Genomic DNA, 17,797 nt, shown 5'->3' on the forward strand with positions numbered 1-17,797 from the left:
GCTCATGGTGCTACGGTCAAACTCAGAAGTGTATTGTACTACCCTCAGGAAATCACCATTAAAATGCAAGTAAACTACTTCTTCTCCATGATAACATGAGGCCTCACACAAGTCTGCACTCCTGAGAGTAGTTCACAAAACTTCATTGGACTGTTCTTCATCATCCTCCCTACAGCCCGGATCTTGCACCCACAACTTCCATCTGTTTGGCCCAATAAAGAATTCACTCCACCAGAAGCAGTATGTGGACAACTGGGAGGTTATTGAGGCAGCAAGATGTTCGCTCCCATGTTGACCAGTAGAGTGGGGGATACAGGCCCTCCCAGTAAGACAGCATAATTCCATAGCACTGAATGGAAATTATGTTAAAAAATATGGTTTTGTAGCCAAAGGAGTGTGGAATAACAGAGTGTATTGGAGTCCTGGATAAAACCAACATGCTTCCAGAAAAAATGTGTTGCATTACTTATTGAATGTCACTTTTACTTGAAGATAACGGAAGAAGTAGTAAATGAAGATGAGGTGGATAATATGATACTGCAAGAAGTATATGACAGATCACTGAAACACCTAAGTGGAAACAAGGATATTTTGTCACAATTACTGAGATTCTTGGGAGAGCCAGCCATAACAAACATATTTCCTGGCATGCAAGATGTTTGAGAGAGGGAAAATACCCTCAGAATTAATGAAGAATGTTGTTGTTGTTGTTGTTGTTGTTGTTGTCTCCAGTCCAAAGACTGGTCTGATGCAGCTCTCCATGCTACTCCATGCTCTGCAAGCCTCTTCATCTCTGAATAACTACTCCAGCCTACATCCTTTTGCATATGTTTACTGGATTCATCTCTTGGCCTCCCTCTATGACTTTTATCCCCACTTCCCTCCAATATTAAATTGGTGATCAATGTGTCCTATCACCTGATCCTTTCTTTTACTCAAGTTGTGCCACAAACTTTTTTCTCTCAATTACATTCTGTACCTCTTCATTAGTTATGCAACCTACTCATAAAATCTCCAGCATTCTTCTGTAGCATCAGCTACAGAAGCTTTTATTCTCTTCTTGTCTAAACTGTTTTTCGTCCATGTTTCACTTAAATACACAGCTACACTCCAGGCAAATACCTTCAGAAAAGACTTCCTAACACATAAGTCTGCACCTGATGTTAACAATTTCTCTTCTTCAGAGACACTCTTCTTGCTTTGCCAGTCTACATTGTCTATCCTCGCTACTTCAGTGATCATCAGTTATTTCACAGCCCAAATAGCAAAACTCATCTACTACTTTTTGTGTCTTTTTTTTCCTAATGTAATTCCCTAAGCATCACCTGATTTGACTACATTCCATTATCCTTTATTCACCTTTGTTGATGTTCATTAATATCCTTTCAAGATGCTGTCTATTCTGTTCAGTTGCTCTTCAAAGTCCTTCGCTGCCTCTGACTGAAGTGAAGTGTAAATCATCGGCAAACCTCAAAACATTTTTCTTCTCCCTGAACTTTAATTCCTGCTCCAAATTTTTCTTTGGTTTCCATTATTGCTTGCTCATTGTACAGACTGAACAACATCAGGGATAGGCTACAACCCTGTCTCACTCCATTCTCAACCACTGCTCCCCTTCCAGGCCCCTCGACTCTTGTACCTGCCATCTGATTTCTGTACAAGTTGTAAATAGCCTTTCAGTCCCTGAATTTTACCCCTGCTACCTTTAGAATATCAGAGGGGTTATTACAGTCAACACTGACAAAAGTTTTCTCCAAGTCTACAAATGTCATAAACATAGGTTTGCCCTTCCTTAACCTATCCTCTACAAGAAGTAACGTCAATATTATCTTGCGTGTTCCTACATTTCTCTGAAATCCAAACTGATCTTCCCCAAGTTTGATTTCTACGTCTTTCCATTCCTCTACAGAGAATTTGTGTTAGTATTTTGGAATCATGACATTAAACTGTTGGTTTGAAAACATTCACAGGTGTCAGCACCCGCTTTCTTTGGAACTGTAATTATTACATTCTTCTTTAAGTCTAACGGTATCTCACCAGTCTCACTCAACTTGAATAGATTTGTCATGGCTGGCTCTCCCAAAAGGAAGACTGTAATAATTCCAATTCCATAGAAGGCGAGTGTTGACAGGTATGAATACCACTGAACCATTAGTTTAATGAGTCATGGTTGCAAAATACTGGAGTATTTACATAAGAATGGGAAAAGAAGAAGCCGACCTCAAGGAAGATCTTTTTTGGTTCCAGAAAAATATAGAAACACACAAGGCAATACTGACCCCATAAATTACCTTAGAAGATAGGCTTAAGAGAGGCATACCAGCATCTGTAGATTTAGTGAATGCCTTTGAGTGTTGACTAGAATACAATCTTTGAAATGTTGAATATATCAGGGTAAAATACAGGGACTGAAAGGTTATTTACAACTAGTACAGAAATAAGACTACAGTTAGAGGCACAAAGGAATTAAAGACATTAGCTGCCAATGGGCACAGATTAATATCAATGCAGCAAGCTGAAAATTTGTGCTGGAGCAGGATTCAAACCCAGGTCTCCTGCTTTCTAGGCAGACGCGCCGACTACTACCCCCATCCAGTACTTTAGTACTTTTCTCCATGTCTGAATAACTGGCACACCAAAGGACTGCACAAAAAACCACCTCGTTTAAGATTTACTTGTCATGAAAAATTTTGCTTTCACACTGAGGGATGAGTGTGAGCAGAAAGTTATTCTGTTTACAGGAAGTGATACCACGTTCTTAATGTTCTAACCGATTCATGAATATACTAGAATGTTCTAGATACCATGGTAACTGTTCTGCAAAAGAATACTGGCCCAAGCATGGGTAATCAGTACTGTGCATACCAGACAATGTTCCCCAACAAGGACAGATCAGCTGTTGGACAGCTATATGCATGTTATGAGAACTGACATGCACAGATAAATGAAATCACTACCAGGCCATTGAGCATAATAAGTTCTCAAAAACCCACTCTTTACCCCACGTGATATCACTCATTCCTGACAGCTTCCACCATCAAAGAGATATGTCACAAAATTGTTTCAGCTATATACAACATATTCAAGAACGCAGCTCTGTAAGCAGCATATGAACACTTTACTGCATCTGACATCTACTTTGGCAGTTTTCTATAGAATATGTAGGCTACACTTACATGTCTGTGCCTTAATAATAATAATAATAATAATAATAATAATAATAATGAGTGTATGGCATTGATGGCCAGGAGACCCCTCCCGGGGCGGTTCTTTAATGCCACTATGGTGACTTGCAAGTGAATGAGGATGAAATGATGACGAAAGGCACACAACACCCAGTCATTTTGAGGCAGAGAAAATCCCTGACCCAGCCGGGAATCGAACCCGGGACCCCGTGCGCGGGAAGCAAGAACCCTACTGCAAGGCCAGCCTTAAGCACACGTGATTCAACATCCACTGCTCATCCAGACTCGTTCATGACACCTACGCCTGCTTATCTGTACAGCAACAAGCCAGAAAAAACTATATTGCTAGTGCAATTATTACCCTAATGCCATTGGGTACCTCTACTTTCATTCAAGTACTAATAACAATTTGGGACAGAGCTGGATAATTTACTGTAAAAGCATAGCAACAAAAGCAAAAATGAGGAAATTCAAACATTCACCAGCAGCATGGTGCACAAAAATGCTTAGAAAATTTCTCTGGTTCCCCCATAGTAGTATTCCATCATCCACCTAATTATGCAACACCTCAAACCATCTCTGTGCTATCCCTATTCCCAATCCCACAACTCAGTGGTCATTCCTCTATTGATGACTCAGGTGCAACACTGAGAAAACGACCACCAAATTGTGGCTAATCTCAAACTCAGTCACCTGGTTGTTAAGCTTGCTACACATCATGACAGAAAAGACAATAAACAGCTGCTTTCGGTTGCAAATGAAGCACCTTCCTAAAGTTATGCGGTTTTTGGAAGCACTTGACTTTTTAATTGTTATAATTTTTATGACAATTTGAATGGATATTGAGTGTTGTTATAGTTATTCACCAAGTAAATTATGAAACTGAGTGGATGTGCATCACCACTGGAAAGCCTAATGATTACTTCAGGGAAGTGGGGATTCATATTTTAGATGTACCTTTATTTCTAAAGTAAACTTCTTAACGGATTATAAATAATAGTATAATTTGTTCAGAGTAGAAAATCAAAGACAAATGAAGCAACGGTTTAACATTTTAGTTACTCCTAAAATAACCTGGCTGACATTTACAAATTGTTAATATGTGATGCAAGTGAAACAGAAGCTTCACAATTTGAAGTGTTTGTGCTTGGGTTAGTTGTAAGAACAGTTGCTGTTTGATTTGAATAACCTGAAATCTGTTTAAGAAACTGAAAATTAGTTTTCTCTTGAACTGTAAAACCTTGTATCCTTCCTCAAAACTGACATACTGTCAAAATTGATAAATCAATAAAAAAAATATCTAATTTTGCAGCCATCTTCAAATACTGTAACACATACTTTAAATCAGTGAATAATAATAGAAAAGTCCCACAAACTGATGTGGAAAATGAACATGATCAACAATCAAGTGACTGAGTGGCTCCTTACCCTCAGCCAGACATAACTATGTAGATGAATCTTCAAGTCTCAAAGTCAAAAATGGTAGAGAGACAAAGAGCAACTGCATGAATGAGCGGGTGCATAGCTGACCATACATAATAAAATAATGGTTAGCTGTGCGGCCACATTATAAATGTGGAAACAGACTTCACAGGTCTTCATTAAGTGTCTCCTTCCCACTCACTCCCCCTCCCACTTTCCCCTCCTGGCATTTCTCTCTCTCTCTGTGTGTGTGTGTGGGGGGGGGGGGGGGGAAGAGGGAGGGGGCGGGCCGCAAGCATGCACCCAAGTACACACTTATACTGTAAAGAGGATTTATCCATTTCAAAGCTGGTGAAATTGTCTGCAGTGTTAAGTGTGTCTGTGTGCTACGAAGCTCAGTGGTTCCTTAATATATTAAAAAGCTTGTTTATCCATTTCAGTATTTTAAACATAGCTGCACAACAGCAACGGTACCACGTAATAAAATTATAAACAGCCGACCAGTTGCAATGGATAAAGAATTCTTTACCTAGGTTTTGACAAATATAAATTTGTCTTCTTCAGAAGGTGGCAATTTTACATTTGTCGAAACCTAGGTAAAGAATTCTTTATCCATTGCAACTGGTCAGCTGTTTATAATTTTATTATCCATTTCAGTGTAATGAGTGTAGTTCACAATGTAGTAAAACGTGCAATTTTAGCGTTGCCATATCTTTTACATTTGCCTTTTCATTACTAAAAATACCGGAATTTATTGTAATAGACTAATACTAGGAACTGTTCAATATTGTAGAATGCACAGTTACACACAGTTTAACGTATTATTCTCCTAGTGTAATAAACCTTTTCAGTGCTGCTGTTGCTTGCACTGCATCTCCTACATCTTTCTTAACATATTATTTCTCTCTTTCCATCTGTTTAGCTCTGCTCCTGTGCTACATAACTTGAGATGTTCCAGAGAAACAAAGATCAGTGGAATACCCTGTCACTAGCTGGAAATCTGTGATCAACTTCATTGAATTTAATGGACAGAAATTTCTTAACAACTACAAAGACAACTTAGCACTTTGGTACAGGAGATGTTCGCAATTTCACTGAAAAGTATTGCCAGCATCTCCCATTATATATATTCTCTAATGACCACATATCAAGCACATTTCCCACAATGTGTACTGTGGATAGCAAGTTCTGAAAAAGAATGTTACCTTTCACATGAAGCTGAAATTGACTGTGTCTTTGATGCTGATCTTTACTGATTCTTCACATTTTAATTATTCACATTTCTTTCATAGATATTCTGATCAGCTTTATCCAGAAACACTATGCATCAAAAACAAAAGCAGTTAAAACTAAATTCAAAACAGGCAGTTGTAATTAAGAATATGTATTTGCTGAAAAAAATCAGTCTGATACAAATTACAATGCTTCCAGTTGTGACATCAAAATCTTTCAGTCTTAAAAAATTACATCTATTTACACATACAATATAAAATTAACAAAACACTTTCTCCAGTTGGTTTTAGTTTTCAACATATACGGAAGCTAGATTCCAGCATAAAAATACAGACCTATCGACAACTATCAAGACTTTAAGATAATGTGCTGAGCATATACAAAAACATTTACAAATGATATTTACAATTATCAGTATCACAGTAATCCAAAGCTCCATTTGGCTGCCTTCCTATTCAAAACAGGATTCCGTGTGACTAGGGAGAAATACAAGGTAATTCAAGATGATTGTACGAAATTGTACAAAAGATTCTGCTCAACAGTACAGTTTAGCAATATGGGTAAATTGGTACAAACAGAGCAACTGAATCCCTATATTAAATGAACAAGAACCTCCACGATCAAACATCTCTGAATATTCCAATTCTATAATATATTCTGCAAACTTCAATAAGTGAAATTCTAGGATGGAAGCAAACAAAAATGAGTAGAGACTGTACCACCCATAACCACTCAGACACTCCAAACACCCCAGCCTTTGGCTTCAGTAAAAATCACTGCCAGCGGGTGCATTTATGTGCCTATGTGGTTGTGTGTATATAATTCAACTAAAACAAGAGCAGTTGCAAAGTCTTTCCTCATTTCTGTGTATTCAGTACTTACTTGAAATAATGAAAGTTGTTTCCAGGAATAACTTGTTGTCAAATTCAGTTTGTTTCATAGTTTCAGTACTAAATGGTTCAAAAAGGGGTTACCTTGGCTGTAAGTATTGTTATGGTTCTCTTTTCGCCAAAAATAACAGTGAGACCTTCTCATCACATATTAATAAAAACAGTAACAGAAAAACTTACAAGAGAAGGTCAAGATCTCAAAGAATTTCTTTCCATATTAAATTACAAACATATTAGTTACACACATGTTTAGTTAGACAATATTTGTCAATTATAATGACACCAAAAAAAATTAGATAGATTTAATTCCCACAATGTTCAACCAATTCTCATAAGACATGACTAGACACACTATTACAAATTAACAAAAGAAAAAAGAAAAAATTTTGTCCCACATGCTCAATGTTCCTTTATCTTTTCACATTGTACACAGTCTGGAAATAAATATCAATTATGTTTCCTGCAGTCTCATTTGTTATTAATGCTTTGAAATTAGTTCAATTACATGTCTTACATAAATTTATTTGTAAATATCACCATTGTCTTTCATTAATATTTTCCCAAACAGTAAGCACAAGATTTAATTTACTGCCTGCACTCTTGTGTTTCAGCTGTTTTTGTAGGAGTGGGATGAGGTGGAGAGTGTTCTACCCTATTGTGCTGTAGTGAGAAACAAAAGTTCTTCCGGTATTCAGAGCCACTGGCATATCCAGAGGTAACAGCAACATACAATTTATGGTATTACTCTTCATAAAAATAATGCTAATGTATAAGGAACAAAGACATCAGCGAAATACTCAACAAACTGCATGTTCAGAAGAAGGTATATCTATTACTAAGAGATATGATTCACTCTTGCCATTCGAGGGGCACCTATGTATTGCAAGTCGCATTGTAAGTTGGATACAACCAAACCTGACTGTGGTGAAGACAGATCTATGGGAAGGGGGAGGTGGGGGGGGGGGGGGCAAAGAGGGCAGGGAGGTAGTGAAACTTCATGTTGACATGATGTGCATAGTACTTCTAAACAATGCGACATTCTTTAACCTTCAAGGGAATTATCATGAATCTGTTGCACAGTTGCTTGAATGTAAGGAGTTTCCACTAAACACAAATTGCTGTTTTAAACTGTGTGTATCCATTAGAATGGTGTCCTAAAACATCGCGTGAAGAAAGTTGTACCCATGTCTATTGATAACACCCTCCTGTAGTAGATGCTGGCTCCTGTGAAAAGTGTAGTTACACAGTTGCTCGAAGAAATCTCTTCAGTATATTGTGGTGCACGTAAGAAGGCAGCTGTACGACAGCTTCTGTGCAAAGAGACAGACAGAACACTTTTTGGTGTGACCAGTGTGCTCTCTGCCCCATCCTGTACCTCACACTCCAGCTGTTGCTTACCCCACTAACTGTCAACGCATGGGTGAGTGCCGTATCTGGCCATAGTTTCCACTTCTGGCTCTGCCTGCCAGAATTTATGTGCTTTGGAAACTATCACTGTTGATCCTTAATATAATACTTATTGTGTTGCTGCATGCCACTCATAATGAAGAGTATAGTGGCTAATTAACCACAGCATATCTAAACTAATATGAAAATCAACACTTAACACAGCCCCAGAGTGTGTACTACAGGCAGACATGATACAATTACATTAATGGCTGGAGCATGAAGTGGTACATGCTCCTTGGCACTGTGCATCATGCCACCACCAGTCTTCTTACATCCACACCACTATTATAATCATAATATAGAAGAACGCTTGCAGCTATACAAAAAAATTCCCAAAATGAAGGATAGGGAATTCATCTGCACATAACTTACGGATAAGAAAAGACAACATCTTAGTGTACTTGTAATGTGGATTCCTACTGCTATAATATTAAACTGATTGCAATATTAAACTGGTTTGGCAGCACTAACAAGTTGTGACATTGCTTAACAACTTACAGCCATTAGAAGTACATACCTACTATTTCAAAAGAAAAATTAAATGAGTTGTGTATGTTTTCAATTATATTCAGAATAATTACCATACCTAAGGCAGTGTAATTACTGTATTGTTACAGAATGTCATAAGCATACACAGATGAACTCTAAACAACTTTCTGTAAGAAATTATGGATAATATAACTGTTTATTCTCAATCAGAAATTAACAGTATGACTACTGAGAGGTGCGGTACACCTTCCCTTGATGCCATGGTAGCAGCAGCAGCAGCAGTTGGAGAGTGAGGTTTTTTGTCTTCACAAACCAGCAAAAGCAACTTGGTATACTTCTGCAGCTTTGTTGCAGACCATTATGTATGTATGTTACAATGCTGTTTTCTCTCTACAAAACATTAATATGTATGATCATTAATCATCTGTGGCAGCACTGTTTACCTATGTAAACACTGATATACTTTATTAACCTGTTTTTCCCAATGAAGTGAATTAACCACAGTTTAAACAGATCTGTCAAGCAGTGTGGATATTTAAACTGAAGAATCATCATCAGCAGTGTAATCACTTTTGCTTCTGTTAAGTCTGAGTTAAGTCCATTCTGCATCTTCATCCTCCTAATCAAGAGATTTATCTAGAACAGTTTTTGGAAATCAATCCACCCACTACAATAGTACCTATAAATGTCAACAATTAAAGCACAAGCCAAAGAGAAAAGTATAGAGATGATGTGAAGCATCTGGAGAATTCTGCAAACAATCTACAAGCACAAATAAAAGGAAACCACTGTACATAAAATCAACAGGGTAGAAAGGAAAGAAGAAGCATCACATGACATGCCAGTGTTTGACATCTTGGATGGAAAATTAAAGCATGTCATTACTCAGGCAATACAAGGTAATAACAAAGAGTGGAAAAGTACAAAAAGTGATGAGCATTTCTTTAGAACAAATTACTAACAAGTCCTAAGCTCTATGAGAAAATGGTTCGGCTATGAAACATCAAGCCAAAAGCATCTGACTGACTTGTGGTGATAGTCAATAAATTAGACACTTCTGTTAGTAGAGCTCTTTAATGTCTCACTGAACAGCTGTAAGGCATAACAGTTTTCACCATGACTAGTGACCGAGCGAGGTGGCACATTGGCTAGCACACTGGACTCGCATTCGGGAGGATGACGGTTCAGTCCCGTGTCCGGCCATCCTGATTTAGGTTTTCCGTGATTTCCCTAAATCGCTCTAGGCAAATGCTGGGATGGTTCCTTTGAAAGGGCACGGCCGACCCTTCCCTAATCCGATGAGACCGATGACCTCGCTGTCTGGTCCTCTCTCCGAAACAACCGAACCCAACCATCACCATGACTATCAGCTTAAATAAATGTGACCTGGAGTAGAAAAAAGTTACTAGTAAAATCACTTACATTCTCTCTCAAATTGTCATAAGGATGACACGCAAAACTGAGTAAACAGTTCCTATTCACATAGGTAATCCATGGTAACCATACTGTCAACATGGAGATTAACGGTCAACAAATTACTGAGTTAAACTTCCTGACAGGTGGAACCTGTGTGCCAGATGAAGACTCTAAGCTGGGACATTGAGCAAGTGCTCCACTGACTGAGCTACCCAAACATGAGTTACGACCTGCACTCACAGCTTTAGTTCCACCAGTACCTCACTTTCTACCTTTCAAACTTCACAGAAGTTCTCATGCAAATTTGCAGGACCAGCACATCTGGAAGAAAGAATATTTCATTGTGGAAGCATTCCTCAGACTGTAGCTACACTAAATCTCTGTTTGATACATGTGAAATATTCAGAAGGCACAATGTGACACTCAGAAGGCACAATGTGACACTCAAATACAATGCACGAATGCCCCTAGAATGGCAAGAGTGAAACTTATCACATACAAGATTGTGATTTTATTTTCGTTTCTGGGAAATTTCTTCAGAAGGCATGTGCAATCTCTGGCAATGGCTTCCCTCTTTAATTTCTATCACATCTTCCTCTGATTCTAAAAGTACACTTCCCCACAAACAGTACCTAGCTAGTTACACATAAATCTCACTTCCCTGACACAGTGTCAGATAGACTATGAAATAAAACAGGGCCAAGAGAATGAAGAGAAGCAGAATGGATGAATTTCCACCTGTTATCATGATCAGCAGAGACTCTTCAGCAGTTTTGCAGGAAGTGATACTACGCCAGTAAATAAAACAGCTTTTAACTTCTCTGACTGTCAGTTTTACAGACAGCAAAGTGTTTTATAATGCAGACAGTGAGGAGTATCCATAAGAAAGTTTTCAGTGCATGTGGAAACCCAACTTAGAAATATTTTACACAATGAACATCTTCAGTTCCAATCTTTCCTTCGGCTGAGAATGGTTTTGTAATTTCCCTTCAATCATATCTTTTTATAACAAATTATTACTTCAAAATTCCAAGTGTTAATCTCCAAAAGTAACTGCCACTGCATTAATGTTGCTGTTACAAAAACCATGAACATACCACATAAAGTAATTAATGACAATTTAAAAATAAGCAGATTTACTTTACATAGCACCAAATGGTTAGCACCAATAAGAACATCAAGATTTATGCAACCATGCATACACACACTATAAAAATGCCAGGTACCCAGGATTCAGATTAAAGCAGCCTATGTTGCATCATTAAACATATATGGTTTGGAACAAGTTATAAAAATTAAAAAAAAATCTAATAAAAAATAACAGAATGCTGTGGATCACAAACAACTCCAAAATAGCATTGACTTTCATGGGATATTGTTGGGGAGATCACAGTAAAACCGTAAAGCTTACAGATCACTTGTACTGAATGGTTACGCAAAATCTACTAATGAAGTAAAACATATAATTCAAAATGTATGGTCTTCTGAATGAAAACTGGGTTTCAGCAACCATGAACTCTTAACAAAATGAAAATCAAAAGCATAGTAAGGCAATATATTCCTATAACAGGAGACCATCACTGTAAAGAACATAACTAAGGTAAGTCATGAATAGTGACACTTTTTCTGAAGTGCCTGACCAAGTCACATTGCTAAATGTGATGGAAATAATAAATTGGTGACAGATCTTTCAAAGGCAAAGAAAATTGTAAACCACACACATGTGCATTTGCATATCATTGTAAAGTAATGCCTTTCAAGTACAAGAGAATAGCACTTTTCACTGCTCCACAGTATAGCAATTTAGTACTTAAAAATGAAAGACAAATTCAAAATGTTGTACTGTTTACTATCTGCTGTTAACTGCTTTTTCACCATGAAGGCCACCAGCCTTAAAACTCACCACCAGTCAGAAACAAATATAAATTCAGTGAGACCTCATAAAAGTCAGATAAGCATCAGCATTACCTTTGCTCATTTTTGTTTACTTTTCACTTTTCACATACAGTACAATTCTTTAGTAGCTAAAGAAAAAAACCCATCAGATGACAACATATAGAACTGTGTTCGCTAATCCATTATTTATTCTGCATTCCCAAGAGAATTTTATCGCAACTGGACACTTTGCTCAAACAGTTTTCTTACTTTATGAATTAATTCCTCTAATAACAGACACATGAAGATTCTACTTCATGGAACATTACGAAAACACATTCTCGCACAAAGAATTCATTTCTTTCAGGACTATGTTGTACACTGTACTTAGGCTGATAAAAGAAAATTACAATGCACTGTCTACTAACATCTGAATCTTGTGGTGTATAATAAATATACAACATTCTTGATACATAAGGTTTCTGAACGACTTGTTGAACACAGAGATCTTGAAACAGTTAAATTATAGGGAAACTGCTAACAGTTATTTTAATAATACACTAATAACATCTATATGTCTTAATTTCTGAAGCAAGCAAATGAAGCCTTAACATCAATGAATGTTGCTCACAGGCCAAAAAGTAACTACATATAGACATAATATAAATGTTGATACTGGTAAATACTGTACTAAAATATTTTTTCTTTCACTCAGTAGCAAAACCATTCAGTACACAATTCCCTTCAGCAGTCTTTACTCTCATCACCATTTCCAACAAATTGCTTCCCTCCACGCAACAGTTTGACAATGGTAAGAGCCATCTTCTCTTCAGCTTCCTGTACTGCTGATTTACCCGATGCATTCTTCAAATCCAACCTTGGAGATGCAAGCTGCAACAATGTTTCAACAAGTCTTATGTTGCCAACATAACAAGCATAATGCAAAGCTGTGTTCCCATGCCAATCCTGAATATCTGGATCTGCAGACCTCCTTAGCAGAAGCTGCACAACCTGAAGTCTCTGATTTTGACAAGCAAAGTGAAGTGGTGTTGCAGCTTTGGTCCGAGTCCGTACATCTACTAGTGCACCAGCATCAATCAGCAAACGTGTAAGATCTAAACGCCCATGCATAGCTGCAACATGTAACGGTGTAAAGCCCTCACCATCACAAACATTAACATCAAGTATATGGTGTGAGTGCTCTTCATCAGTTCCATTTTCATCTGAATTAACATCATTTTCCGGTTGACACTTTTCACAAGTGCATAATGGGTGACATTTTTCATGCTGTTGTTCTGGCTGTTCTGCCTTCTGTGATGCAGCTTCATCATTAGCATCAAGTCCCATGTAATAACAAGCAAGTCTTGTATCACCAGCAGCTATTGCTTTCAGAAGCTTCTCTACATTCCGCATCCCCTGTGTAGTCTCGGGCAAGACTCCATAAAATACTTTTTTTGTCTTTGAACCTTTCTGCAGCGATGCACCTGACACTTTCCTGGGTTTCACACTGTCACTGAAATCAAGAGTCTTCTTTGATGAAGCTGCTACATGGAGTTCTTTGCTTTTTGATGTGAGGTTTGTTACAATGCCATTACTACTACCAGGCATTAAACCACTTGGTGGCATTGTTTTTATGGCCCTCATCAGAAGCCTTGTAATGTGGATGTTGTGGGCATAATCAAGGGGTGTTATGTGGCGTTTATTCTCTGCTCCTGGCCGTGCACCATTTTCCAAAAGCAAATGGACAATACCCTCATAACCCCAGCGAGCAGCATTATGAAGAGCAGTATTACCTTGACTATTTGCACAATTAATATTTAATTTCAGTCCAACATGTTCAGCAAAATATATGATTGCCTTCACACAGCCTTCGTGGCCATTATTACATGCCAAATGAAGTGGAGTATTGCCTTCATTGTCAGCAATATCTATGTGTGCACCTGCATGAGCCAACAGTAACAGTGCATTCTGATAACCTTTGGCAGCAGCATAATGCACAGGAGTTGAACCACTATAGTCACAGGCATTAACATTAGAACCATACTTCAGAAGAAGATCAACCATAGTTGGGCGCCCAAACATGCAGGCCACATGGAGTGCTGTGAAACCTCTGTCATCACATGAATTAATTGTGGGAGTAGTGTTGCACAAGCTTTTCGAAATGATACTCTCGCATTTATCACAGGAACATAATGGATGGCATAATTTCAATATTATATCATTTTTCTTGGTAGATGATTCTCTCTCTCTCATACAATTTGAACCAATGCTTCTATCCAGAATATCTTTCACCTCACTTTCATTTCCCAGTTTTATCTGTTCAAACAAGCATTCAATACCACTAGGCTCAGCAGACACTCTCTGTTGTTCCTCATCATCCTTCTTGTACTTGTCATATTTTTCTTCATAAACTATTTGAGCTTCTGGAATGGAAGATCCTAGGAAAAGACCAGAGTTAATGTGTTCAATTGCAGCTTCTAAAGATGTAATTAAGAAACTGTATTCATCCACTTGACATTTAGACGGATTTGAAAAATGAAACTGTTTCATAAACGTCAAGTGAGCAATCCAGTTAGGTAGACCAGTTTTAATTACAAGGAAAACTATCATAGGCAACAGATCATCTGCAGCAATAACATTACCAACAAAAAGGTCAGGACTGTTCTTGCTAGGATGTTGCTTTGTGATGGCTCCCAACATACGTTTCAGACACCCAACCTTGCCCAATACAGTACTGTACCCATCAATACGAGCGAGTTCCTGCTTCGCCCAAGGCACAGTATCATATAGATCTTGGCGAACACCTAAATCTCTCAACTGGATATCTGAAAGATTCCTAATGATTTTATTCAAATTGGCGTCGTCATGAGCAGTACAGGCTGTTACACCTTTTATTACTTTCTTGTACACAGTGTGAAGCATGTAGGTTTCCACTGCTAATTTAACATTCTCAAGAAGATGTTTATTTGTACTTGTTCTTTCTCGTAGACGGCTGTCTCTTAGAGCATTCTGTAAACAAACTGTGTACAGACTACCAACTAAATCTTTCTGCACTTGAAGCGGTTCAAACTCCAAGTTATTATTACACGAAAGAAAATCACGAATCAACTGATCAATTTTTTCAAGTACATCCCTACCTCTACTTTCCGTCCACAACAAGTCTATACAGTCCCTCAAAGTCTGAATACTAATGACGACTGAGGAGTTACTGCTCACTGGACCAAAATCTGAATGACGTTCAAGTGGGTGTTCTAAACATAATACTTTATACTTCAATAGATCATCTGTGTAATACGTTTCTTCAAACAGAATATGTGTTGTCACGGGTCTCGAAATATCGTTTTCTTCCACTGTAACCACACGATTACAAATACGGACGTCCCGATCATTTAGCGTTCTAAAATGACTCTCTGGTAATTCGTCGCTCGGAATCAGGATGTGGCTAAAAAAATCCTCTACGGTAAGAGCGTACTTTGGCACTGATCCTTCACACGGTACACAAATTATCCATCCTTCGACAGTTGCTTTCTGAAACAATTCTGTGTGTTCCGTCTGCAACATGTGAAAAAAAGGATTTTCATTGAGATCTTCATCGTACGATTCCATGACAACGAACACACATCACACAAACGGTTGACAACACTACCACTTCACAGCACTAACACCAAAACAACGAGATCCAATAGTTGTCATACTTCCTTTCTTATGTAACTGTTGCACGCACAACTCCCTCCTTCACTGACAATTCAGTAAACACATACGCACCAAAGATTACACTGTTACGAAACTCTCCGGTCAATCCATGGCTCAATCGTACAAACCAAAGATGTTAAAATCTATGGAGATGTCCTAACGCCGTAAAAGTAAAGCTAGGGAGTCCGCCATTTCTTTGAGACCAAAACATTGTATGTAGCACAGTTTAACATAATAGCCGCGACACTTTGCCTCGATTTTGTTGCCTACCGCGCCAGCAGCGCCCCATGCGGCCAGTAACTTAAACTGTGAGTTCGGCACGATCGTGAAAGCGAAGAGCGGTTGTTTATTTTGATTTCTACAATGGTTTTTACAAGCGGGAGCGTTTGTAGCGCAATAAATTGCAGCAACATGAGGAAGAAGACACCACAGCTGTCTTTTTTTAGGTTTCCTAACGATCCTGAGAGGTATATACCATCATGTTACTAAACTGTATCGTCAGGATTCACTTGCAAACTACATGTGAATTAATGATTAATGTTTCGTTTTAGTGGTAGAAAGTGACTAGTTAATAGCAGACGAGAAGACCTTATGAAAAAAGACCCAGTTTAACTCTATAATAATATTAGGTTTTGTTCGCTACATTTCGAACAAAAACAGTTCATGAACGCAAACAATAATAAATTTGTGTGGAATGCAGTACCCACACTGTTAGACATCCCAAATAAGCCACCTCAACTGACGACGAAGAGGAAACTGCCACTAAGATTCGACAATCCATCTTAACCTGTAAAACAGTCCTATGACAGAAGCAGCCAGTTAAGCTCTCCTTGTATCAGTGCCAGATTTGTGAGACTCGTCAACACACACCTGCTTTGACGATGAAGTGGTTATTAAGTGCAGTTATTCGTGTCTTACAAAAGCGTAATGTTTGGTACGTATTTCATTCACTTCTATTGTTAGTCACTTAAATTTTTCTTGCTTCCTTCGTTGTTGTTGTTGTGGTCTTCAGTCCTGAGACTGGTTTGATGCAGCTCTCCATGCTACTCTATCCTGTGCAAGCTTTTTCATCTCCCAGTACCTACTGCAACCTACATCCTTCTGAATCTGCTTAGTGTATTCATCTCTTGGTCTCCCTCTACGATTTTTACCCTCCACGCTGCCCTCCAATACTAAATTGGTGATCCCTTGATGCCTCAGAACATGTCCTACCAACCGATCCCTTCTTCTGGTCAAGTTGTGCCACAAACTTCTCTTCTCCCCAATCCTATTCAATACTTCCTCATTAGTTATGTGATCTACCCATCTAATCTTCAGCATTCTTCTGTAGCACCACATTTCGAAAGCTTCTATTCTCTTCTTGTCCAAACTATTTATCGTCCATGTTTCACTTCCATACATGGCTACACTCCATACGAATACTTTCAGAAATGACTTCCTGACACATAAATCTATACTGGATGTTAACAAATTTCTCTTCTTCAGAAACGCTTTCCTTGCCATTGCCAGCCTACATTTTATATCCTCTCTACTTCGACCATCATCAGTTATTTTGCTCCCCAAATAGCAAAACTCCTTTACTACTTTAAGTGCCTCATTTCCTAATCTAATTCCCTCAGCATCACCCGACTTAATTAGACTACATTCCATTATCCTTGTTTTGCTTTTGTTGATGTTCATCTTATATCCTCCTTTCAAGACACTGTCCATTCCATTCAACTGTTCTTCCAAGTCCTTTGCTGTCTCTGACAGAATTACAATGTCATCGGCGAACCTCAAAGTTTTTATTTCTTCTCCATGAATTTTAATACCTACTCCGAATTTTTCTTTTGTTTCCTTTACTGCTTGCTCAATATACAGATTGAACAACATCGGGGAGAGACTACAACCCTGTCTTACTCCCTTACCAACCACTGCTTCCCTTTCATGTCCCTCGACTCTTATAACTGCCATCTGGTTTCTGTACAAATTGTAAATAGCCTTTCGCTCCCTGTATTTTACCCCTGACACCTTTAGAATTTGAAAGAGAGTATTCCAGTCAACATTGTCAAAAGCTTTCTCTAAGTCTACAAATGCTAGAAACGTAGGTTTGCCTTTCCTTAATCTTTCTTCTAAGATAAGTCGTAAGGTCAGTATTGCCTCACG

At 38.2% G+C, this 17,797-nt stretch overlaps 1 protein-coding gene across 1 annotated transcript; it reads right to left on the reverse strand.

Annotated features, from left to right (window-relative positions):
• Positions 1–11,753: 11,753 nt before the first annotated feature.
• Positions 11,754–15,697, reverse strand: LOC124802908 (ankyrin repeat domain-containing protein 27-like). Its single transcript, XM_047263973.1, has one exon. The coding sequence runs from the start codon at positions 15,563–15,565 to the stop codon at positions 12,704–12,706; it is 2,862 nt and encodes a 953-aa protein (XP_047119929.1). The 5' UTR covers positions 15,566–15,697; the 3' UTR covers positions 11,754–12,703.
• Between the last annotated feature and the right edge of the window lie 2,100 nt (positions 15,698–17,797).

This window comes from Schistocerca piceifrons, chromosome 6 (assembly GCF_021461385.2).
Source record: "Schistocerca piceifrons isolate TAMUIC-IGC-003096 chromosome 6, iqSchPice1.1, whole genome shotgun sequence".
In the NCBI taxonomy this organism is placed as follows: Eukaryota; Metazoa; Arthropoda; class Insecta; order Orthoptera; family Acrididae; genus Schistocerca; species Schistocerca piceifrons.

What these genes read in the sequence shown, in the direction of transcription:
- LOC124802908 (XM_047263973.1), bottom strand. Translation starts at nt 15,565, where the DNA reads ATGGAATCGTACGATGAAGATCTCAATGAAAATCCTTTTTTTCACATG.